Consider the following 25,523-nt stretch of genomic DNA (forward strand, 5'->3'; position numbering starts at 1 on the left):
TTTTCAACTTGCTGGAATGAAGACACCATCCCAGACGAATTACGTAACGCTAACATAGTTACTCTGTATAAGAACAAAGGGGATCGCTGCGACTGCAACAACTACCGTGGCATAGCTCTTCTCTCCCAGCCTGGCAAGGTCTTAGCCCGCCTCATCCTCCCACGCGTACAGATTATTGCAAATAGGATACTCCCGGAGAGTCAATGCGGCTTCCGTCCTGGTCGATCAACCATAGACATGATTTTCTCAGTTCGTCAAATCCAAGAGAAATGCATTGAGCAAGGTCGGCCCCTGTATGCAGTCTTTGTCGATCTGACAAAGGCCTTTGACTATGTCAGCAGGTTTGGCCTCTTTACCATCCTCCGTCAACTGGGCTGTCCTCCCAAACTCTTGAAAATCATACAAGAATTTCATGTTCTTATGAAGGCAACAATACAGTTCGAGGGCTCTCGTTCTAAGGAATTTCCAATTTTCTGTGGTGTAAAGCAAGGTTGCGTTCTGGCTCCAACTCTCTTTGGTATATTCTTCTCCGCTGTCTTGCGCCGAGCTTTCCCTGTCCCATCTGGAGTGTTACTTCACACACGCAGCTCTGGCAATCTCTTCAACCTGGCAAGACTTCGTGCAAAAACAAAGATCAACCGCGTCCATATCCGGGAACTCCTATATGCAGATGATGCCGCCTTCCTTGCCAATTCTGAGACCGAGCTGCAGGCTATGTGCTCCTCCTTTGCTGTTGCTTTGAGGAGTTTGGATTGAAGATCAGCCTGGGAAAAACAGTGGTCTTTGCCCAACCTGCTATGCTCTCACCCGCAATCACTATCAACAACAGTGTACTGACAAACGTTACAAAGTTCACTTATCTGGGTTCCACAGTCGACACCTCCAACAGTCTAGACTGCGAATTGGACATCCGAATTGGGAAAGCATCAACAACCTTCGGCAGGCTTAGCGAGAGAGTATGGAAGAACAATTCTCTGTCTCTCCACCTAAAAGTCCAAGTTTACGAGGCCTGTATTCTCAGCACTCTCCTGTACGGCAGTGAAACTTGGTGCACCTACCGCAGACATGAACATCATCTGAACACCTTTCACTTTCGCTGTCTGCGCTCAATTATATGCATAACTTGGAAGGATCATGTTCCAAATTCGGTTATCCTTTCCACGACCAAGAGCACAGACCTCTACACTATGTTGCGCACCCGTCGCTTACGCTGGGCTGGCCACACTTACCGCATGGAAGAAAACCGGTTACCGAAAGCAATTTTGTATGGCGAAATTGCTGATGCCCCTCGCCCAGTCGGCCGGCCGAAGCTCCGCTACAAGGATGTCCTGAAGCGTGACCTTCAGTCGTTCGGCCTTCCAAGCGAAAACTGGGAAACGCTTGCTGGTGACCGAGCAATGTGGCACGCCTCCATAAGATCTGGTGTCAAAAGATCTTGCCAGCAGTACAAAGACTTCCTCGACAGTAGAAGACTGAAGCGCCATACCAATCGTCGTTCTCGACGCTAAAGGCCTGAATGAATGAATTATTCTTCCGACTGGGCGTCTATGGCAGCCCATAGAACCGTTTCCGGGAAAGTTGTTTTGGTTTGACATTCTAATAGAGGACAGTCCCAACATTAAATACACCAATTTTGATGTCTCTAACTCATTGCCTCTAGCGCCACCACCTGTCCAAATTTTTACTTTTATTATGCTAATAACTTTTGAACCGTAAGGCCTATCAACAAAATTATTTTTTCCTCTGATTCCAGAGCTCATGACGATTCGATTGCACGCTATAACGTCATTTTCCGTCATAAAAATATGGCCGCCATTTTTAATTGTTCAAAAAACCTACTTTTTCAAACTCGTCCTAGACGGTTTGTCCGATTTTCACCAAAATCGCACCAGATCATCTTCAGGCAGTGGGGACAAAAAGTTATGGAATTCAAGTTGATTTGTCAAACCGTTCTCGAATACCGCGCAAATTAATTTTACGTAGCGCTTGTGAAAACAGACGTAAGGCTGTATCTCCGCAACGCTTTATCGTATTGAGACCAAACTTGGTACATGTTATCACAAGCATGACCTGAGGCTACATGCTGCGTTTCGGCGCAGCGCCACCTACTGGTCCGGAGATACAGAAAATGGCTATTTTTGCTTATAACTTCTGAACGGTTTGTCCAAAAATCATAAAAGTGGTCTCGTTAGATTCAGGGCGTCATGTGAAGTCGACTGATATCCAATTTTCCCAGATCGGCCATTTTGAATTATGTGCGAAAATGCTGTATTTTCTGAAAGCATGAACGCATTGTTACAAAACTCGGTATGGGTCATCAGTACGATGCCCTGAAGGAGCCTGAGAAGTTTCGAAACAGCGCCACCTAGTGGTACATTTTATTTTTCAAATGCTTATAACTCTGGCTGTGGTTGACTTATTTTCACGGGAGTCATCTCGTTAGGTTCATGAATCCACAGTCGGGTCCACAGATACCAAACATGCTAGGTTTTGCATTACGGTTTGTGTAGCGTTGTGATTTAGCGCTTAAAAAACATTTGCCGATATATTCAAAACCGTTAGTCCGATCGAGACGAAACCACCGTCAGAAGTTTGAAACCGTAGCTTGTTAACTATATTAAAGTGCCCAAATGCCAAAATATTGATGGTAAGGGGTAGTAAAATCAAATCAAAGTAAGTCACGTGTCAGTCATTTTTGATGCTTTTTTTCATATAAATGTCTAAAACTCTGAAGCGAATTGAGATATTTTCACCAAATTTGGCAAACACATGTATGGGCTCATTCCAAGGACACATGAAAAAAAATTGTGAGATTTTGCCTCTTGGTGGCGCTATAATAAAACAAAACATGAATATCCCATTGACTTCAATACAGTTTTGTGATGTAAAATGCTATATTTAACAAATGCATTACTGTAACATTATGAAACTCAGAATTTGCCACCAGCACCATCCCCTGAAGGTACTCAAAAAATTTCGAGACAGCACCACCTGTTGGTCAAAAGTTAAAATTATATTTCCAAAAATGCTAATAAGTTTTGAAAAAACATGCCTATTGTAATGACACTGATCTTAATAGATTCCTTGGGTCATGCCGAGAACATAGATACCAAGTTTGACGTATTCGGACGAACTTCCTGTCCGCCATCTTTATTTACTTTCAAAACCTTCTTTTTCGAACTTCTCCTAGACCATTCGTCCGATTTTCACCGAAATCGAATCATATCATCTCCAGACCATGCCGACTAAAAGTTATGGATTTCGTGACGATAGACGAAACAGTTTTCGCATACCGCAGCAGCAAATTTGAGGCATGCTGCCAAAATGACTATTAAGTCTTTATCTCTGCAATGCCTTCACATTTTGACACCAAACTTTGTATGTGTCATTGTCACCTCACTCTGACCACATCACATCGATTTCATAACTGCGCCACCTATTTGTCGAAAGTGATAAACCATTGAAACATCTTAAAAGTTACTGTCTATATGATTTTTCAGCAGTTTTGCCAAAATTCTCTTAAAATGTCTTTAATTGCTCCTTGCTGCAGTTGGTCTGCCACTCCCACCCATGATGGCATCTGTTGCCGCTTCTTGCGCTTGGCCCCGGTAATGGCTGCTTGCAACTATATTTTATTTTATTTTTGTTAGCATAGCATAGCATAGCATAACATGAAAAAAAATCATTCGTTTCTTATGTTCAGACCATTTTTTTACAGTCTATGGTTCAGACTAAACAATGTAATGTAGTTTTTTTTTCAGGGAGATATAACTTTTAGTTCTATTTTTCCCCTTATAAATAATTTACTGAATCTTGACTTCTTTCTTACAGTAATAAGATTTTCGTGAAAGCAGTTTCCTTTATCCACATTTCAAGAATGTGTTATCAGGTTTTAAGGGTAACGTTATCAGGAAAAAATAATTTTCAGATAAAATTGTGTTCAGATGCTTCTGAATTTAATTAAATAAATAAACATATTCCCAGTGTTTCAAATCTCGTTGCTGTTACCATGGTAACCAGATATAGTTTGGGTGTCTGACAAACATGGCGGCGCTACAGAAGAAACGTGTTAGCTGCAAACAAAAACACTTTTGCTGTTGTACTTAGTCGGATTGTTATTTTTATCTGCGGATCAAAGCATATTGTTGGGATAAATGTCTACGAATAGGCGGAATGGGGGTTGCTGTATATTAACGCGACATAAATCATCTTGTAAAGCGGAGAAACTGGCACAGCTAACGTTAAGTTAGCCAGTTCATCTGCAGCAGAATCAGCCACTAACTAACTAATCCGCAGGATAATCCAGTCGGTTGTGACTTCTAGCGGGACCAGTGTGTTATATGTCTGTCGGAAAAGATCGAAATATAACGTATATATTTCGGTTTCAAAGTAGCATTTTAGGGGATTAATTGCAGGGAACTGCACTAGAACATCTTAAATTATCAACGCTAAGCATAAAAAAACAGTTAAGCTGTCATAATTCAATAGGATCTGTGGAGTGATTATTATATCAAACGAAATGGAATTAAACTTAAACCACGTTGATTATCTCCAGGTAAGACCTCTACATTTCCTATATGCACAAATTTGTACAGTAGTGGTCAAAAGTGTACGGAGGGTATATTTTTTAATTGCCCTACACGTTTAAACCATCAGAACATGAGGAAAATATTATATATATATATATATATATATATATATATATATATATATATATATATATATATATATAAAATATGTGGGAAGAACAAAACACTAAACTTGGTTAAGGTATTCTGAGAAAATTATTTTGCACAAAAAGTGCAAACTGCTGATAACGTTACAGGTTTTATTTAACTAAGCAAAAAAGAAATGCATAGATAAACAAAAAGCTTACAGGAGGAAAAAGCATACACTGACTATAATATAATCAGTTATTAATATTTCGTTGGTCTTGATTTTGCATGTTAGTTTCAGCCTGGCCAAACGTCATGTCTGCACATGTTTCATTGCGTTATCATCACAAATAAAACACTTGACCCCAAGCACAACTACGAAATATGCTTACAAAATCTTTAACACATTTTTAGTAATATTTGAATAAAGGTTTCAGATGTAATTTTTCCTAGGCTGAGTGGATTATTGACATTTATAAAGTTGATATATGGGTGCAATTGTTAGTTGAATTATCAGAATGAAAATGTATTAATGGTTATGCCGTCTTTGTTTTCTCAGGTTGGAGTGACATCTCAAAAAACCATGAAACTCCTCCCTTCTGTGGGGCGAAAAGCAACTCAGAAGGTATATCTACATCCACTTTTGAAATAATTTTCCCGGTTTAGTGTAAATCAAACTCATAATAAATAATATAATCACAAATAATATTAATCATACCTCACTTTACCTACATTAAATTACATTGTCAGTAATCGAATTGAACAGGGAATATTCTTGTAATAGAAACTTCCATCTTAAAACTGACTGAAAGTATAGAACAAGGTAAACTGGAGATTAGACCCCACTTGTGAAAGAGCATGCAACATGTCCTATTTATTTGAGCATGTGCGTGACACCCCCCCCCCCCCCCCCCCCCCCTCATTTGACTATGGGCATCCTGATGGCTTTACAAATGAAGCTGTTGGTGTATCTTGTCATTCTTGTTTGTCGTTTTTTCTCATTTCAGGTGGCTGTTGCAGATCATGATGGTGTCGTGACCTGTTTTGGAATGAAAAAAGGGGAGGCTGTGGTATGTATCAGAAGTGTTTCCTGTTTCAATGTACACTAGTGATTGAAAGTTTGGGGTCAGTAAGATTTTTTTTTAAAATAATACTTCAATTCAGCAAGGATGCATCAAAGTTATCAAAATTGACAGTAAAAGATTTGTATTTCAAATAAATGTTGTTCCTTTGAACTTTCTATTTAAAAGTATCCTGAAAAAAAATCATGGTTTCCACAACAATATTAAGCAGCACAACTGTTTTTAAAATTGATAATAAATGTTTTTTGAGCACCAAATTTAGTATATTAGAATGATTTCTGAAGGCTCATGTTGGCACTGAATAATGGAGTAATCGCTGCTGACAATTCAGATTTACATCACAGGAATAAATTACATTTACAAATATATTGAAATAGAAACTTAATGGAATGGAATCTTCTTGTAAAGTGTTACCAATAAATATATATTGATGTAAACGCACAAAATAACTTCTCCAAAGGAAGAATAAATATCTGTCTTTTTTGTCAGCCTGTGTTCAAATCGCTCCCAGGACAGAAGATCTCCAGACTTGAGCTTGGAGGGGCGTTAGGCACCCCACAGGAAAAGATCTTTGTGACCTCTGGCTCTGAAGTGAGGGGATACACTAAAAAGGGCAAACAGTTCCTTACATTTGAGGCCAACCTAACAGAGAGCATCAATGCCATGTGAGATCTTGCTTCTTGTTTTTCAGACTGTGTCTATCTCTATATTAATGATTAGCAGATTTGACAGTGTCTTTTTGGATGCATCTCATCTTGTTTTGCCCTTTTTTTTCCTCAGGCATGTCTCAGGGGCAGATCTGTTTGTGTGTGCCAGTTACATTTATAACCATTACTGTGACTGCAAGGATAAGGACTACTACCTCTCAGGAGACAAGATCAATGACGTCCTGTGTTTACCTGTGGAGACCGTGGGCCGCATTGTGCCCATGCTGGCCTGCCAGGACAGAGTACTTCGAGTATTGCAGGTAGTCAGACACAACCTCCAGTCCTGTAAATATTTGCCACCCTTTGTCTGTACTTTGTTACCCAGTTATAATTTAGCAATCGCTTGTGGTCATAATATACATAATAGAACAGACTCATGTCCACAGTCATTCTACACTTTGTGCTCCATCAGGGATCTGACCTTCAGTATGATGTAGAAGTGCCCGGACCTCCAACAGTTCTAGAACTTCTTAACAGAGATGGAGGTATGTGCTAAAAATATGATCATTTATTTTTAGTGGGAAAGCGTGTATTGGTTTGTTCTAAGAATTAGATAATGCATAAAATCTTGGTCCACAGGAAAAGATGGTGAAGAGGTTCTTTATGGAACAGCTGATGGGAAACTGGGTCTTGTGCGAATAACCAAATCTGGACCCATTACTAGTTGGGAACTGGATAATGAGAAGAAAAAAGGAGGTAGGAAATTAAAATTTAGAAAACTGATTGCTTATTGAAATATTCACTTTACCTGCACTATTATTCGAGACATATTTATCAAACCAAACCTTTATGGTGTTATTTTTTGGGTAAGCTATAATTCCTGTTTTATTGCCATATATAATTGTACTCATGCCAGTCTGTGTTGGTCTTTTCAAGGTGTGCTTTGCATCGATACATTTGACATTGCTGGTGATGGTGTAAAGGACATCCTGGTGGGAAGGGATGATGGGACTATGGAGGTCTACAGTTTGGATGGTTCAAATGAACCAGCACTGCGATTTGAGAATGTGAGTGTCAAATAAATCATACAAGATACGAGATGCATGAAAAACCCTCGTTTTGTTTCTGAAAAAGCAAGTAAGAAGTTGTCTCAAATTAAATTCTGCCACACTACAATTGTGATATTTGTCTTTCTGTGTTTTCAAGGTTTTGTCTGAGAGTGTCACATCTATCCAGGGTGGCTGCGTCGGAAAGGAAATGTATGATGAAGTTCTTACAACAACTTACACAGGTTAGCTGTGGCTGTTAGATAAAAGCATTTTCCCATGTCTTTTATGACAACAATACTGTGTGGATGATGTCAGTGCTTAAAGTGACCCTATTATTAGCATTAACAGCACTAAAGGTTCCTAAATTTGTTTTGAAAGACTTCTACAATAGTTTTACATGCATCCAAGGTAAAAAAACAAACATTTTCTTGTAATTTGCATGCAGTATCACCTCTTTTCTCATGCCATCTTAAATTGTAAACAATTCAATAAAGTCTTTTCTATATCCCACCTTTCCAAGAGCCTTCTCTGCTCTGATTGGTCAGATGGCTCAGTCTGTTGTGAATTGTCTACACAGCACGTGTCGGAAACAAAGCGCCCATATTTCCATATTTGTATTTTAGCTCCCGAGGTTTCCTCAACACTTCTATGCACACTGATACGAACTGTAATGATGTCATTGGTTTTACCATATCAATTCAAACCCGAGACCTCATCCTTTGGATGTGAATGTAAAGTGGATTTGCTTTCGCGGTGCAGAAAACAGAGCAAACCAAACTCTTCCGGGCCTCAGCTACAACCACAGTGTTTGAGGACGGGTCAGAGTAGACAGTAGTATTGTTCACAGGCAGCTAATGAAGACCATAGACTGGCATTATGCTAATTTGTTACAAACCTACATAGTTCGTGTAAGGGAAATTAGACTGGAATTACTGACAACTCGTTTCTGAATAGGTTCTTTCTTGTGGGAGACAATAACTCAATTTATCATGCACTTTGCAGGCATTTTACATTCACAAACAGCTATATTACTCACTACATGAAAGGAAATATCTGAATCATAAGAACTCTTTTTTTCCAGGATGGGTGTCAGGTCTCACCACAGAGCCTCAGCAGATGGTTGCAGGCCCGGGGGATGAGATCAAGATGAGCCGGGAGACCCAGGGCAAGGTGTCCGCACTCCGGTACTACACATCCAGCTGTTTCTCGCTATGAAAACAGCAAAGATCTGCTAACTAAACTGGTATAGATTTAAAAATGCCTTCTGACATGCCTAGTTTGCTTGTGAATGTTTTAGGGCTGAGCTGGAGCAGTTGCAGGTGAAAGTATTGCAGGGGAGAGAAAAATACCAGCAGAGCTCTCAGTCCAGCACGGCTGTGTCCGCTGTGCCAGTCTTTAGCATCAATGACAAGTTCACATTGTGCCAGGATGATGCCAGCTACAGCCTCACACTAGAGGTGCAGACCGCCATTGACAACCTGCTGCTACAGGTTAGAGAAATACACTGATTCATCCTGCTTATAGTTATGTACACTAGTGTTTTAAAGCTTGGGGTTGGTAAGAATTATTCATGTTTTTTTTTTTTAAAGAAATCTCTAATGTTCACCAAGGCTGCATTTATTTTATCAAAAACATAAATATTATTATAATTCTAAAACACCTGTGATTTTAATATATTCTAAAATGTAATTTATTCCAGGGATGGCAAAGTTGAATTTTCAACAGCCATTACTCCAGTCTTCAGTGTCACATGATCCTTCAGAAATCATTGTAATATGCTGATTTGGTGTTTAAGAAATATTTCTTATCAATGATAAAAACGGATGTGTGGCTTAATATATTTGTGGTAATCATCATTTTTTTCAGGATTCTTAAAGAAAAATTATTTTTATTAGTAGTTTTTTTGTCACTTTTGATCAATTGAATGCATCCTTGCTGAATAAAAGTATTAATTTCTTTCAGGAAAAAATAACCCCAGGTTATTATTTGCTTAAAGTTCACTTGATTGATTTACTAGAAGATATACTGTAGTCTATGGCATGTAAATATGAACAGAATGTTATTCTATGGGTCCTGCTATATAGTATATTTTAGCATGCATGGATTACTGTATCAGCAGTCAAATCAATTTTTTATTTTAATGTATTTTAATCAAAGTCCTTCTCATCTTCATTAATTCAGCATTATTTTTACATATGTTGTAATTTCAGCATTGTGAGACTGAAATGTCCTTACATTCACTTACATTTTGTACTCTGACAGAGTGATGTTCCAATTGACCTGCTGGATGTTGATAAGAATTCAGCAGTGGTCAGTTTCAGCGAATGTGATTCAGAGGTAATGCACATGGGTTCCATCCTATGTGTCAAATCATTAAGCTTACTTAATGATCACATCACATGTGTTTGCCAAACTGTCTTTATTTGTTCATCTAACCCCACAGTCAAATGGGAACTTCCTCCTCGCCACCTACAGGTGCCAAGCAAATACCACTAGGCTGGAACTGAAGGTTTCTATTTCATTGTAATTTTGTTTGGATTGTTTCCCATTATAATAACATATATTGTATTTTGTTTAAATTGCTGCGTTTGAGCATTTGTCCTGAATTTTCTCTAAGGTGAGGTCTATTGAGGGTCAGTATGGCACCCTTCAGGCTTACGTGACGCCAAGGCTTCAGCCCAAAACCTGCCAAGTGCGACAGTACCAGATCAAACCGCTTTCCCTTCACCAGAGGACACACTCAATCGACCAGGAGCGGTGAGCTTAGAGACACACTCCTGTTTCTACCTTGCGTATCATACATTTATCCTGCCAAATGAACATTAACATGATTCTCCCTCTTCATCGCTAGGCCTGTGAACACCTTGAGACTGACAGGACAGTTCAGTTTTGCAGAGATCCATTCCTGGGTTGTGTTCTGTCTGCCTGAGGTCCCAGAGAAAACCCCGGCAGGAGACAGCATCACCTTCTACTTTCAGAACACTTTCTTGGGAACACAGCTAGAAGCCACCTATTGGTGAGGCCAACCAATTCAATATCCAAATGCATCTTAATGAAATGTGTCCATAAATATAATATACTATCTATCTTTGTTTGCATATGTTAAAGGGCTGATTATGTTTTGTCATTAGCTATGTTTCCATCCAAAATTCCAAATTTAACTTGTGTGCAAAATTGGAATATTGCATTAAACACACTTTTCATCCAATGCGTTCAAGAAAACAAGATTGTCGCTTCTTGGAAACTGCCGCAAATATTTGTAATAAAAATAAAAGAAGCCTCTGTGGTTCTTTTTAATACATCATAAATTACTAGTGTGCAGACAAAGCACAACTGTCATGTTATCTTGCATTCATAGGTGAATGCCTTGTGTTTGTGAACGCAATCATGTGAGACAGTTCTGGTAGGTAATTATACCCAATCCTTTTGATGAAAGACTTTGGCTCAGGCATTTCAGAACGACCAAACCAACATTTGAGACGGTGTGCAATGAAATTGTTCCAGTGGTTAGACCAGTTATCCAATCACATCCTCTGTTGTGGCAGTCATGTGAGTTTTTTGTTGTGCGTCACAGAATTTATTTGATAAATGTGTTTCCATCTTAGTTTATGCGCCTTTTTATCCATTTTTATCCAAATATTATCCACCTTAATTGAGCACATGCATTATTTATGTGCATTTTTATTTATGCGTATGTTGGCATTTCCATTCCAGCATTTTTTGTTATGCGATATCCCAAAATTCGCATCAAAATAGGTGGAAGGAAACATAGCTGTTGTTGATTTCAAATATATCTATTTTTGTAAATATGGTGAAAAAACAGGTGAACAAAGATTCTACTTGATAATTGCATTATTAGAGGAAGTGTTGTGATTAATCAATATAATAGTTTTTGGTTCCTTATTTTAATGGATTCCAGTAAAGGTGAAGCAAACTTCAAATCAGACAACATTTCTACCATATCCATACTGAAGGATGTTTTTTCCAAAGAGGCCACTAAGCGAAAAATCAATCTGAATATATCCTACGGTAAGTTCACAAACTAATCTTTTAACTGATGGATGTAGTCAGACTATAGTAATCTTAATTATTCATGCAACAAATATGAGTGATAAGTGCTTGCTGTGTTTGTTGTTATGTTGGTTTCAGAGGTGAATGAAGACTCTGTGAGCCATACTCTTCGGATGATTCATCCCAAGCTAGAGTATCAGCTGATTTTGGCCAAAAAAGTTCAGCTTATTGATGCTTTAAAGGTAAAACATTAAAAGTCAAACAAAAAAAGTCTGCTAAAAAAAACAAGCCTACTAAGTGTGTGTGTGTGTGTGTGTGTGTGTGTGTGTGTGTGTGTGTGTGTGTGTGTGTGTGTGTGTGTGTGTGTGTGTGTGTGTGTGTGTGTGTGTGTGTGTGTGTGTGTGTGTGTGTGTGTGTGTGTGTGTGTGTGTGTGTGTGTGTGTGTGTGTGTGTGTGTGTGTGTGTGTGTTGTATGCAGGAGCTGCAGGTGCATGAGGGGAATGCAGATTTTCTAATTCCAGAGTATCGCAGTATACTGGATGAATCTGCCCAGCTCTTAGAAGAATATAAGAAACAACCTGCTCACTTAGAACGATTGTATGGTAAGTGAACACAGATGAGCACGGGAGACTATATTTTAAAATATATCATTTTAAATCTGTATTTTCGACTATTTACGCGAAGAATAGAATTCCATAAGAAGTATTTTTACACAAGACCCCTGTATATTCGAATGAGGTATTTGCAAATGAAATTATGACAATGATCTATAATTAAACAAACCATTTTGGGTTTTTTTTTTTACAGGTATGATCACTGATCTTTTCATTGACAAGTTCAAATTTAAAGGACAGAATGTCAAAACAAAGGTTTCACAGCTGCTTGCAATTTTGAACAACTATGAACTTGATTCATTGATGAATTTTTTCAGTGAAACTTAATGGAATGTAAAATTCAATCACTGTTATGTAATGTGTTTGTGAATTTAGTTTTTACAATAAACATATGGTATACCATAGGAATACAGATACATTACAGATATAAATTAAAATGTCCCATGTAATAATTATAAAAACTATGTGTGACTACAGTTATTTACTATATTTTTTAGAATACTCATCCATTGTCTAGATGCATATTTACAGAAATAAAAAAAATAAAAAATTCATGTCTGTTTTTTCCTATTCCACAATGTTTGGCTTATATATTGATATATTTAAAGGTAAAACATTAATATATATATATATATATATATATATATATATATATATATATATATATATATATATATATATATATATATAATTTTTTTTTTATTACATTTGAGCTTTTAGTGAATTCTGATATGATGTATGTTGTGGATATTTTTGTTGTGTTTGATGGTATTGAAATAATTTGGGGGGAAAACTTTGGAATAAGTCTTACACAAGCAAGCAGTCAATTAACTTTGAACAGAAGTTTCTGAATCAATTATATTCTGAAATACTAGCCGATTTGGTAACGAGTAATGGTGGCCCATAATAAAGTTACTTTATGTACCTTTTAATATATATATATATATATATATTAATAAGTTCCACAAATTGAAGAACTGTCCCAATACTCTTATTGTAATTCCTGAGTTTGTAAATAACGTAAAAACGTGCCATTATACAACTTAGTTCCATTGTACTCAAACAGTTTAAAAATTCCTTTGAGCCAATGAAAAGCAACTCTCAACGGCTCGCTTAGTAAAAGCGGAATCACAGTTTGAGCTTTACGGGTTCCCGTATAATCAATGACGTTTGGGTTTGCTGCATTCTGATTGGCCCGTTTCAATAGTCGCGGGCTACTTGAACTGGGACAGCCACAATATCAAACCAGGCAGGCAGCTGCAAAAAGCAACAAGGCGCCGTTTGATTTAATAGAAGTATCTTTTGTGAGCTGTCCGAGGCGTGTTGCGGGGGTTTACACACAGGCATGGCGCGGTTTCTGTAGGATAGTTGCATGATTTATTTTTGAATCTCGGTTTTGTAAGACGCCGCTGGCAACTGTTTATATCGTGTTTTTGTCCGGATTTCAACAGTTCACTTCTGCCAGTTCCCCTGGTTAGTGTGATTATCCGTGTTTATTCGATGCTCAAGTTTACTCGATGTGTTTGATAACGTTTTAAAACCTCAGAATCTGCTTTTAAGTGATTTCAACCATCGATCCTTTTTGCAGGGCGTCTTGGGCTGATCTAACCGCTGGAAGGATGTCATCTGTCGGCCAAACACAAGGAAGCGCGGTGCATGATTCAGAAGCAGATATTTACAATCAGGAAAACATGCTTACAAGACTACGCGGCGCGGCAAAGAATCGGATTGAAAACCGGGAAAATGTCAACCCTAAGCCAGGCAGCAGGACTGTATTGGGCGCCCTGGAGAACAATCAGCGCAGACAGCCCGTTCTGCGCGCCGCTAAACAGGTTCGAGCATGCATGGCACATGCCTATAAAGTGTGTTCTCTTAATACAGGCTGGTTTCATGATATATAGTTTATGTATGATAGTTTATAATCCGTGTTATGCTTCAAATTAAGAATCGCTAACTGCGTAATGATTAGATAAACTAAAAGTTACTTTAGTTTAACAGCTCCATACTGCTCGCAGGTTTTGTCCTTTTGAATCACGAATATAAATCTAATACTTTTTTCCCTTTTGTCAAACAGCATTTAAGGCGCCACAGGTTAAAATGAAAATGCAGTGTTAAATGCCCGCAGCTTATTCCCTCCCAATGCGCTGACCGCCATTTTACAAACCCACTCACTGCTGCTGTAAACTGTGTCGTTTGAATGCATCGTTCACCAAAAATGACCTTTTTACGACCCATGATAATATAGAGGCTTATGACTAACTTTATACATGTTCTCTGAAGCACAAAAGCTGTTTGTGACTGAGGCTGTCATTCTGCCTAATATCTCTCAAAGTATTGATCGTTTAGGTATACTTCAGCTTTTTGCGAGCTTACTATTTAATATTGCAACAGGTGCATGTCCAACCCATTTATTAGGTTTTAAATATGTGTGGTTTTTTTTTTTTTTTTTTTGAGTGGGGTCAAAATGACCCTAAATGTATTTCATACGATTCCCAAAAATCAGACAAGGTAAAAACAATTGACCTTGAACAATACTTTTGCATTTATTTGTTAGTGTTTAATTGCAACTCTAAGATCATGGGTGCAAATTCCCAGTGAAATAAATATGCATGAAGCAATTAATGTCTTCAGTGCTTTAAGTTTCTTCAGATGAAAGCTTGTGCCAAATGCATTAATGTAAGTGCCCTCACTTTTGGGTGGAAATTAACAATTGTTTTTTGTTCTGTGCAGCTGCCTTTTAATTTAAACTCTAATTGTAGAAATTTTGTACACGCTCTTGATGTTTCACAAAACCCTGTGATCCTGAAAGAGTTAAGAAACACAATATATAACTCGAATTGAAATGGGTCAAATTGACCCCTCTACATAATGAAGGTTACTGCAAACAGGGCCTATAATTGCCAACTTGTGTATAACACCCTTGTTATTTTATTTATTTTTTTAAACTGCCATCTAATCCAATTTTCTTTTTTTAGGTCTCTGGTCCCCAAATAATTGCATCCAAATCTGAGGAACATGGCAGGAGCTTTGGAGAGAGGCCCTCCACCAGGCTACCAGCTTTTCAGATTCATGTAGATGAGCCTGATGGTGCTTGCGCTAAGAAACTGTCTACACAAAGAGCAACCATGGATTGCTCCTCACTCACACTAAATTCCACCGTAACCCGCCTAAGGCAGCCCCTCGCTACTATCGATCTGCCAATGGAAGCTAGTTTTGGTAAGATGTGTGTTTTTCTATGTCAGTGGCAGTGCCCATCTTGTATTTCTTTATAAAACCTGTAAATAACTTAATTTTTTTCTTTATAAAGATTCTCCTATGGATATGTCAGTAATTGATGGTGAGGAGAGGCCCATAAATGTCAATGAAGTCTCAGATTATGCCGCAGAAATACACACGCACTTGCGGGAAATGGAGGTGAGGAAGTGGATTCCTTGAATCTGATATTACATTCGGAATATTGCACTTCTGGACAGTGCTTTAGAGAATATGCATCATTAAAGTGTTTGCTTGTGCTTCCTTTCATGCAGGTCAAATCAAAACCAAAAGCAGGTTACATGAAGAAACAGCCCGACATCACAAACAGCATGCGTGCCATCCTAGTGGACTGGTTGGTGGAGGTGGGAGAGGAGTACAAGCTGCAGAACGAGACCCTCTACCTGGCTGTGAACTACATTGATCGCTTTCTTTCTTCCATGTCAGTGCTGAGAGGGAAACTACAGCTGGTGGGCACAGCTGCTATGCTTTTGGCTTCGTAAGTATCTTTGCCTTAAAGCCTCAGACTCCACACAAACCCCCTTCTCCACGCTCACCTCTCCCTGTTTGACTGTAGGAAGTTTGAGGAGATCTACCCCCCAGAGGTGTCAGAATTTGTTTACATCACTGACGACACCTACACAAAGAAACAGGTGTTGAGAATGGAGCATCTGGTGTTGACCGTTCTCTCGTTTGATCTTGCTGCTCCAACAATCAATCAGTTCCTCGCCCAGTATTTCCTGCACCAGCCTGTGAGCAGCAAAGTGGAGAGCTTATCAATGGTGAAACCATTTCCTTGTGTGGAGTTTACCCATTATAACCTAAAATTGTTTTAACACCTTTTTATTTCCCCCACCAGTTTCTTGGCGAGCTGAGTTTGATAGATTGTGAACCTTCCCTGAAGTACCTCCCATCTCAAACTGCTGCTGCAGCTTTCATTTTGGCCAACCACACACTTGCAGGTGGATCATGGGTAAGGTTGCACAATTCTGAATGTTCATAAAGTATGAATATTCTTAAACTAGACTTCATGTTGAGACTGTTTTAAGAACTAGTATGACCAACTAGCAGTTAGCCACTCTTTCGGTGTCAAACTAGACCAATCTGGGTTTTTTTTCACTCTCCTTTCTATTTCAGTCAAAGGAACTTGTTGAGATGACCGGCTACACTTTGGAGGATCTTATGCCGTGCATTCAGGATCTACATCAGACCTACCTCAGTGCTGCTCAGCACGCACAGCAGGCTGTTAGGGAGAAATACAAGGGCTCGAAGTAAGTTCACTTAACCTGCATGCCCAATGGCTGTGTTATAATCTTTATGCAATCTTCCAAGACTTATGCTAACTCTTTTCTTTTTTTTCTTTCAGGTACCATGAAGTCTCTCTTATTGAGCCTCCTGAGAAGCTAATGCTGAACTAACCACCCCATCAACATTGTTCATTGGTTCCATACCTCCATGAGAATTGTGCACACTTTTGATGCTTTATTTCAATATCTCCAATAACTGAAGCCATAGCCTCAATTTGGGGGAAATGGTTTGATTTTAGTGATCTGTACATTTTTATTAGCAGTCCTTAAGGATTGTGCTTTTTTTTTTATGCTTGAAACAACCAGATATTTGTACATTAGGTAATCAAGCATTGTTATATTTCAGTGTTTGTATTCTATTTTTATGAGACTCCAGCAGTGCACTTTATCCTTTTTTACGCTGTTAAAGTGACCTTCCCCTTTTACATCTTAATAAAAGTGCTGCTGGTCTTTATTATGCTTGTTTGTGTTAATCACACTTGTATAAGTTGAGGAGGTGGGGTCCCCCTGAAGCTTTAGACCATGTTGAGGAGGTCTTATGGGCTGTGTAGTGTTTTGATAGACAACACTTTAATTTATCAACATTAAGTGTTTTATTGCTTCATTGGGCCTTAATGTTAATGAGCAGTAAGTGTTGCTGTATTTATTAACGAGGTAAAATACAATTCTTAATTGTTGGTTGTTAGCTCAGGGCCATTAAATATGAAGAGATCCAACTTAAATTTTAATATTTGTAAATGTTGAAGTTAACATTAAGCTTTTATACTTTAAGAATGAAATGCCATTATAGCAATGAAGCTAATAAGACCTTGCTGTAAAGCATCATAAAAGAAAAGCTGAAGGCATCTGAATGTTGATTGTACTACAAGGAACCAACTAGTTTAGAGACTGCAGCATTATGGCTTAAGGACATTGGGTACAATTTTAAAATGTTAGTAGTTTATAATGTATTTTATCCTGGTAATACTTTTTTTAAGTAAATGCTGCTTTGAATTGAATAATTCAATCACATTTCTTTTGGAATTTTTTTTTATATATATATACTTTGTGGAAATGGATAAATATGAGTTTCTTAATATACAGCATGAACTTTTACCGTAATAGCTCAACTGTTACATCATGGAATATATATCTGCTTATATCATGGAATACAACAGCTCAGTGTCCCAATAGTCCAGTCATTTTATGAAAAAAGTTGAACAAATTGCAACAATTTTCATGGTGATATATCTAAAGGTTAAAATTTTTAACCTATTCACATGAGAAAAAGAATGAATGGGCTATATTGGTCTTTTTCAAAACTGTCATTTTTTTTTTTCTTTACTCAGGACATATTGAGGATACAAAATCAGTTGAGTTTACTTCTGGTGCAATTTGTTGACCCTGATTTTGGCTTGAAATGACAAATGACTGGACTGCAAGCATCTTAATTTTTTTAATTTCATAAAAGGCATTTTAAGTAAAAGCAACTTCTGCATGTGCAAATTCTGTAGACCTGCTTAATGGGCACTTAACTTAACCCTTTATCTCAGAAGAAACATCTTCCCCTAGAAACCTTTCAAGCATTTGTTATCCTAGCTGAATATTTTACTGGCCAATACTATCATAACCATAACATGTTTTACATACAACAGCAACTGTCACTGATAGATATCCTTGAACGACCCAATAGTTTTTATACTAGTCTTGGTATTTTAAATGATCGGTTACACATTAGCTCTAATACACAGGCAAGCCATTGCTTACGTTATCTTGTTCCGTAACAACTGTTTAAACTCTGAAATTAAACCATCACCAATGTTAGTTACAATTTATTATTAGATCATAGATTTTATCCATCTACACAGACCATAGTTATAAACAGTGGCAATAAATACAGAGACAACATGCCTTGAACAAGCAAATAATTGACAAATTCTAAAATGCAAAAAAACTTGCCCTGACAATAAATAGCATTGAAGGCAAAGAACAGTTAAGTATAGGGCTCTCTGTCTATGTGATAGATGAGAATCACAGGATATTTACACCTTAGTCATCTGTTCATATGAAGAAGGCATCCTGAATTAGCATTTAAAACTTCATGAAATCAAATGGCATTTAGATCGTGGTCAAATATTGGGAAATGCTTGGGGGCAAGGTACATTAAGATTTTCAAGGTAACCCAGTACAATAATAATATATAAAAAAAACAATTCTCAGCTAGAACATTTAAAAATGGAATCAAACTGAAGAACAGACAATTATAATGACAGCTGAAATTTGAGTTCCCAGAGTGGCATTATCTCATTAGAAAGACAAGACATTAAGAGCTATATCTATTTAACCTAGCATTTAAGATTCAATATCTCAAGGGATCCTCTCTACCCCCAAAAAATCAATATAAAAGTTGTACCCCCTTAACAGACAACCGTGCACAGAGATACATCTTCTGGCTGATTTGTTTTGTTTTTTTGGAAGCAGTCAGATTGATAGAGCCTCTCCAAACAGCAAACGCCTCAGTGCAGAGGAGGACATCCATCTCTGAGCAATCAGACTTGGCCATCTTGCTTGTAAGTCAATCTTGAAACTGTCCCAATCTGTGAACTGTAGAAATGTGTGAATGTTCATTCAGAGCAGTTAGACGCCAGTGGGAGCAAGGCGGCTAATGAAGGCAATGCTGTTGAGGCACATCCTCCTGAAGAAGGCAGGGCAAATGGGCTTCATCACAAAATGCTCTAGTAAGATCCTCAGCTCGGTGAACAGAGTCCTGACAGGACACAAACAAAAATCAAACACTGTTAGAGGGCTCATGTTTTTATAAACATGATACAATATAAATTGAAACATTAATGATCTGATTAAATAGTTAAGTTGCTCTAAATATTTAATTTTCCACGGAAATGAGAACAATATAAATTTACCCTTATATTGGGTAAAGTGTGCATGTGTACAAATAACACTAGTCAGTGTGTACATGATACTTACCGGCAGTATGGGTTGCGTCTTGATGTATAGCGCAAAGTGAGAAACCGATAGTAGATGAAGGGCTGAAGCAAACTGCCCTGGCCACTGTGTACCAAAAAACAAAATTCATTCCATCTTATTACAAGAAACATAGTTTGGCTTTAATCAAGCTTTTTACCGGTACAAAACAACAACTTTTTTTTACCCTATAAAGCCCACTGTATTATATTTGATACATAAATTTCTTAGGCCTCTACATTTTCAACATGTTCAAAAGTTTGCTTAAAAACATGTACACAATCTACTACATGCCTTATGTCATCTGATCGATAGTTTATACTAATTTTTTTTTAGCAGGAAAAAGTCTTTTTAGTATAATTCTAAAAATGTCAACCTTGAGGTTGTTGTACACATGTCTTTTTGCTGTGAAATCTTTACTGGTTTTTAGAAAGTAAACATAAGAATAACTTGTATATTGTTGGTAATATTTCAAGATGAACACTTGCAGGACTGAAGCAACTTTGGTTTATCGGATTATTCATACAAAATGTTTTTAGAAAAAAACATTAAAAAGTGAGAACAAATATAGCCATTAGGCATTTGAGGAACATTTAATTGTACATCTGTACATCAACATAATTTTGCATTTCATGTTTTGCCCCCACAATAGTAACTACAGAGCTTTGATCATAATATATTAATTTATATATCATCTTACTAAGACATGCATTTCATGCAAGTAGTCTGATAAACACGCTTTTAGATCTTATTGATTTACAGTACAAGCTATCAGAATTTCATCTTACTTTCTGACCATATAAATGCACCAGATTACATATTTTTGCTCAGTTTGGGCAATAGAATAAAAGTGGAGAGTTTTTTCACCACCTCTAATATGAGCTTCATATTCTCAGAATAATATACTATCCGAGTCATAAAGGCCTGATGTATCAACTGTGATACTCGAAAAAAAATCTAAGTAAAAATTTAAAAAAAGATTGTCTAAATGTTCAAGAAATAGTTTCATTTAAAAGAAAATTTAGATTCTCCTGACTATTATTTCATGTCAGGCTTTTCAGGGTTAAGAATCCTTACCTGAACAGCATGAAGACTGTAGCTGGCATCAAGAAGATCTCATTGCATGCGATAAACTTTAGGATGTTCTGCTGATTGGCTGTGAGCTTGTTCAGAAAGTTCCTCACAAACATGAGGCTGTTTGGGCCCATGGTCTGAGGACAGATGACAAACAAAAAAAATCAGGCTGGAATAACAACAAAAATACATCTCAGCTATGCAAATGAGAAGGGCAGAGACTTACATCAAGGACTTTTTTAGTATAGGTGGTGGCATGGAGAAGTGAGAAGAGGAAAACAGGAAATATGCTCACTGACAACACAAGTCAAGGCTGCATAAAGACAAAATGATGCCATAACACAAAGAAAACAAGATATTTTTGCTTAAACTTTTCTTCAACATATCTTCAAGAAAGGATACTTGTGATAGGGTAGGAGTTGACTAGGATGAGGGAGTAGAGGAGATAGTGGCAGCTGTCCTCCTGTAAGGCCTGAGCCAGGAAGGCTCTGCTTAACTGAAAGTGAGGAAGTCTCTGGTGCAGACGCAGAGCGCTGGTCAAGGCGTTTGCCAGCAATGCCCTCTGATAGAAGTTAGCAGCTGCTTGGGGCCTGGACAGAGAAAAAGCAATTATTCTTCTCCCAATCTTTCACTTCTTTTTATAAGTGTGGATGTGTCCTTACCAATAGATCGTAAATAGTCCTCATCATAATAATGTGATGAAGGGATAGTTCACCCCAAAATGAAAATTCTGTCATTAATTACTTGCCCACATGTCATTCCAAACCCGTACGACCTTCATTAATCTTCGGAAACACAAATGAAGATATTTGATGAAATTCGAGAGCTTTCTGACCCCTCCATAGACAGCAACAGAATGACCAATTTCAAGGCCCAGAAAGATAGTAAAGACATTGTTAAAATAGTCCATGTGACTACAGTGGTTCAACCTTAAGTTTATGACGCGACGAGAAAACAAAACAAAAATAACGACTATATTCAACAATTTCTTCTCTTCCCTGTTTACGTTGTAGACACAGTGCAGCACTTTGGCCGACGCTGTACACATGGCAGCACGACATATGCGTGTGATGCTGATGCAAGGGCTGGCCAATAACGAGGCGGCGTTCTGCTGTAGAACCCTGAAGCGCTGCACTCACTTTTTTTTTTTTACGCAGAAACATTCTCTTCGCTCCATATCCTTAAGGTTGAACCACTGTAGTCACATGGACTATTTTAACAATGTCTTTACTACCTTTCTGGGCCTTGAAAGTGGTCGTTGCGTTGCTATCTATTAGGGGTGTCACGATTCTCCAAATCCTCGATTCGATTACATTTTCGATTCTAAGGTCACGGTCCAATTCGATTCTCGATTTTTACTTTTTTTTTTTAAGCACAGGTTGCTGTTGCTCCTAAAAAGCTGGCATCAGTTCATCGCAATCTCACACATCTCTGTTATTATCAATGAAGCTGACTGCACAATGAATCTTTCATAATATATAGCCTACACTTTGTTTGTTATAATTAGAGGATTTGCCAGCTTAGAGTCTATCTTAAATGCTTCTGATTGGCGATTGCGTTCAAGAAATCAACACATATGTCTGTAATTGGCTAAATCGCTCAACGCTGCAAACATGTTATAAAAAGAAACTCTGGCGTGTAAATCGTTTCTATTTTGTTTTAGTTGTTCTTGTTGCTTTTCTGGTGACGGGAAGTATCGGCCCCGGTCGGGCCAAGTTCGGGCTCAGGCATAGAATCTAAGTTAGAGGACTCACATCCTTTCAACACGTGTGTTTTTTTTTTCCACGCCGTGATGAGTCGTTCATGAACGATCCGTTCATTGCCTCTGTCACGCGACAAATGAAAAAAAGACTCGGAAAGTAATTATTAATGTTCCCTGTAAATTATTTTTGACTGCATTATGATTTCTTAATTCAGAATATGATCAAGATTGCGTTGGTGGATGTGTTCGGGGAATTTGCCTGTTAAAAGAATAAATAACATTTAAAGCCCCTGAAATGAACGAAATGAGTAGAAAAAAAGAATAGGCCTATCACTTCCCATCACGGGCATGACATGGGGGCGTGGCAGCATCGACGATTACATTTTTGAATTCGAAGTTTGAGATTGTGAATTAATTTCGGTCGAAATCGTGACACCCCTACGACAGGGAAGGGTCAGAAAGCTCTTGGATTTCTTCAAAAAATATCTTCATTCATGTTCCGAAGATGAACGAAGGTCTTACGGGTTTGGAACGAAATGAAAGTGAGTAATTAATGACTGAAATTTCATTTTTTGGTAAACTAACCCTTCAAATTAAATTTAGCAGGCTCCTCCCCTTAGTGGGCGGTGTCATGTTTCATATTAAAAAAAAAATTATAATCAATTTTTATAATCAAATCTTTTCTAATCTTGAAAAAACACATATCTCAAGGTCCATATTTGGTGACTGTTTTGTGATAGAAGTTATATTGTGACAAAATGTATTAATTTGTGACAGGAGAACACATCAGAAAAAAATAATCAATAGAGTGTGGGTGTCACCCGTGGCTATTTTTGGTATAGCGCCTAAAAATCATCAGACTTAAATTTTTGAGAAATCAACTTTAAATTTGGAACACAACTTGATTGGACATATGGCTTTGATTTTACAGCATTTTTAGAATAAAAATTCTCTGTAAAATATTCATTTTGTATAAAATAAAATAAAATGTATTACAGTACATTGGCTTTACAGCAAATGTAACCAAGTTTATGTCTGTATTCCAAAGCATTCATGAATTTAAACCATTTAAGTTTGGATAGTGCATATTCACTTCTATGCTCAAAAAGGGGGGTGACAGTTAAGAAGCTTGTGAAAATGCCTAGCAAAAGAACATGACTCACCCAAGCAGAGGCAGAATGAACATGATGGAACAGTAGACAGTGAACAGCCGTGACAGCCACATAGCAGTTTCCAGCTTATTACTCAAGAGGAATTGCTGTAACACATTGATATGATAATAAATCATAACATTCTCAAATGAAGAAATTAAAAATAAAAAAATATATACAAAAAGTAGTACTTACCACAGGTCCAGCCTGAGGGGGAGGAGGTGGACTCCTTTGCTCTGTGTCTGCCATCTTTCAAATATTATAAGGCTTGATTTCTTGAAAGAAATAACATTATAAGTTTGCATTGCATGCAATAGTTTAGATAATACGCTTTACACAATGATGCAACCAGGTTTTTAATTAACTCTTGGAATGAATGAAGAGACAAAATGACTTGAGTTAATCTTTCTAAAACCTGAAACAGTTTTTAAGCAGTTACTCTTTGTGTGGTTGTCAGGTGTGGGGGTGGGCAAAGACACAAGCACATTAACTTTAGCTCTAACAAGCTCGATGTTTATTAATTAACATTAATTAATGATGGGGGGGGTAATTTGTTCTTACAAAAAATTATAGTTCTCCTGTTTATCACCGAGGCGCTACCACAAAGCAATAAGAAATATTTCCATAATATCGACCCAAACCAGAACTACATGTCAATGTAACGTTAACTGCTGACTAGTCATCATGACAACAAACAAATGACAGATTTGTGAATATTACTGTGCACTTGTCAGTTTTATAAATATTTAAATAGATTAAAAGTGTTGTCCATTAGGTAGTTATAAAGCAGCCAATTCATTTCAGTTTAAATATGTTGGAAAAATCTAGAACACTCTTCATTACCCTGAGGAGCTAACGATGTAGCTGACAAGCTAACACTTCACACAGCCCGACTACAACCACTGACAGCCCTGAAATACCGCCAGCTTGTGCACGTATTAATACTGCCAAAAATAGATAAAAGATAGATAAAGATAAATATGAATACCTGTGATATATCGGTAATTCTCCGTTTTTGTGAGGAAAATCGGCTTTATTTCACCGCTCGGGGCGCACGCGCTTCACTCTGGAATAATGCACGAGAGGTTGGTCGGCTGAGGCGATCTCGCGACCTCTGCATATTGCCGAAATCTCGCGATATTTCGGACCACACGATTTGCTCAATTTTATTTGCGCGCCACTGTTGTCAAAATCAACAGCTGTCAGTTTTGCTTTTTTATTTCAAATATCTCCCTAAAATATTTCACATACACTCCATAATGACATAATTTAAATATATCAAATAATTTACATAATAATAATGATAATAAAAATCTCTGTTTGTGACCACAAATATCATAAACAACTATAAATAACTACCTATAAACCACCCCAGAAACACGCTAAAACCACTCAGAACACATTAGCATCGTGTCCAGTTTTGCACGTTCTCCATTAACATTTTATTCGGAAAATGAAAAAAAAAAAATCACTCTCACGTGGACGCATAAAATGTGCCCCTATTTCTGCGGTCATCACTTGTACATCTATAATAATAATACAAAATTATAAAATCATTTGGGGAAAAAACGAGAGAAAGCGATTAGTTGGAAAGCTACATCCTTCCTCAGACAATCAGAACCACAGTGGAAATGCTTGAGTCAATTCAGCGCGGCGGTGTGCGCAAGTCTGTTGAGCTCCACAAGTTTGTAGTAGTGATGCACGCGCGACCTTTCTTAAAGTCCAGTGACCTCGACACACACAGGAGAGACAATTTTGGATAAAATACAGCCGTTTTTGCAGGTTCTGTTTCTCATAACGGCGGAAGGTCAGTAAATAGTTTGTATTTGCTGAGACTGTTTTGACTGTTGACTACCGGGTTAGTGTCTATATCAAGCATGGGACGATGCAAACATCGATTAAGCACAATTAAATATGTATCTATTTATAATTTACATTGGAGTGCATGAAAAAAATCATGTTAACAACTTTTTGTACGTCTCGCGACATCCCATGTGATCACCGTGCACGGTTACCAG

At 37.7% G+C, this 25,523-nt stretch overlaps 3 protein-coding genes across 3 annotated transcripts; 2 read left to right on the top strand and 1 right to left on the bottom strand.

The window, feature by feature from the left end:
* The first annotated feature begins 4,018 nt into the window (after positions 1–4,018).
* bbs7 (Bardet-Biedl syndrome 7) lies at positions 4,019–12,519 on the top strand. Its single transcript, XM_077247714.1, has 19 exons — positions 4,019–4,555; positions 5,215–5,280; positions 5,663–5,725; positions 6,227–6,402; positions 6,518–6,704; positions 6,857–6,929; positions 7,024–7,140; positions 7,321–7,451; positions 7,591–7,675; positions 8,515–8,617; positions 8,731–8,923; positions 9,696–9,770; positions 9,877–9,942; positions 10,051–10,190; positions 10,285–10,449; positions 11,353–11,462; positions 11,583–11,686; positions 11,923–12,046; positions 12,252–12,519. The coding sequence occupies exons 1-19, from the start codon at positions 4,520–4,522 to the stop codon at positions 12,383–12,385; spliced, it is 2,148 nt and encodes a 715-aa protein (XP_077103829.1). The 5' UTR covers positions 4,019–4,519; the 3' UTR covers positions 12,386–12,519.
* Positions 12,520–13,274: 755 nt separating this feature from the next.
* On the top strand, positions 13,275–17,071 carry ccna2 (cyclin A2). Its single transcript, XM_077247715.1, has 9 exons — positions 13,275–13,531; positions 13,647–13,890; positions 15,034–15,274; positions 15,366–15,472; positions 15,586–15,809; positions 15,888–16,092; positions 16,170–16,283; positions 16,448–16,581; positions 16,677–17,071. Exons 2-9 carry the CDS (start codon positions 13,678–13,680, stop codon positions 16,726–16,728), a joined length of 1,290 nt encoding a protein of 429 aa, XP_077103830.1. The 5' UTR covers positions 13,275–13,531; positions 13,647–13,677; the 3' UTR covers positions 16,729–17,071.
* Positions 17,072–18,415: 1,344 nt separating this feature from the next.
* On the bottom strand, positions 18,416–24,623 carry tmem33 (transmembrane protein 33). The gene is made up of 8 exons (XM_077247716.1): positions 24,494–24,623; positions 23,701–23,780; positions 23,518–23,612; positions 21,055–21,242; positions 20,879–20,946; positions 20,656–20,789; positions 19,582–19,665; positions 18,416–19,363 (listed from the first exon to the last, which is right to left on the bottom strand). The coding sequence occupies exons 2-8, from the start codon at positions 23,752–23,754 to the stop codon at positions 19,234–19,236; spliced, it is 753 nt and encodes a 250-aa protein (XP_077103831.1). The 5' UTR covers positions 23,755–23,780; positions 24,494–24,623; the 3' UTR covers positions 18,416–19,233.
* Between the last annotated feature and the right edge of the window lie 900 nt (positions 24,624–25,523).

This window comes from Siphateles boraxobius, unplaced genomic scaffold (assembly GCF_051911475.1).
Source record: "Siphateles boraxobius isolate OS27281-9 unplaced genomic scaffold, OSU_SipBor_1 3, whole genome shotgun sequence".
In the NCBI taxonomy this organism is placed as follows: Eukaryota; Metazoa; Chordata; class Actinopteri; order Cypriniformes; family Leuciscidae; genus Siphateles; species Siphateles boraxobius.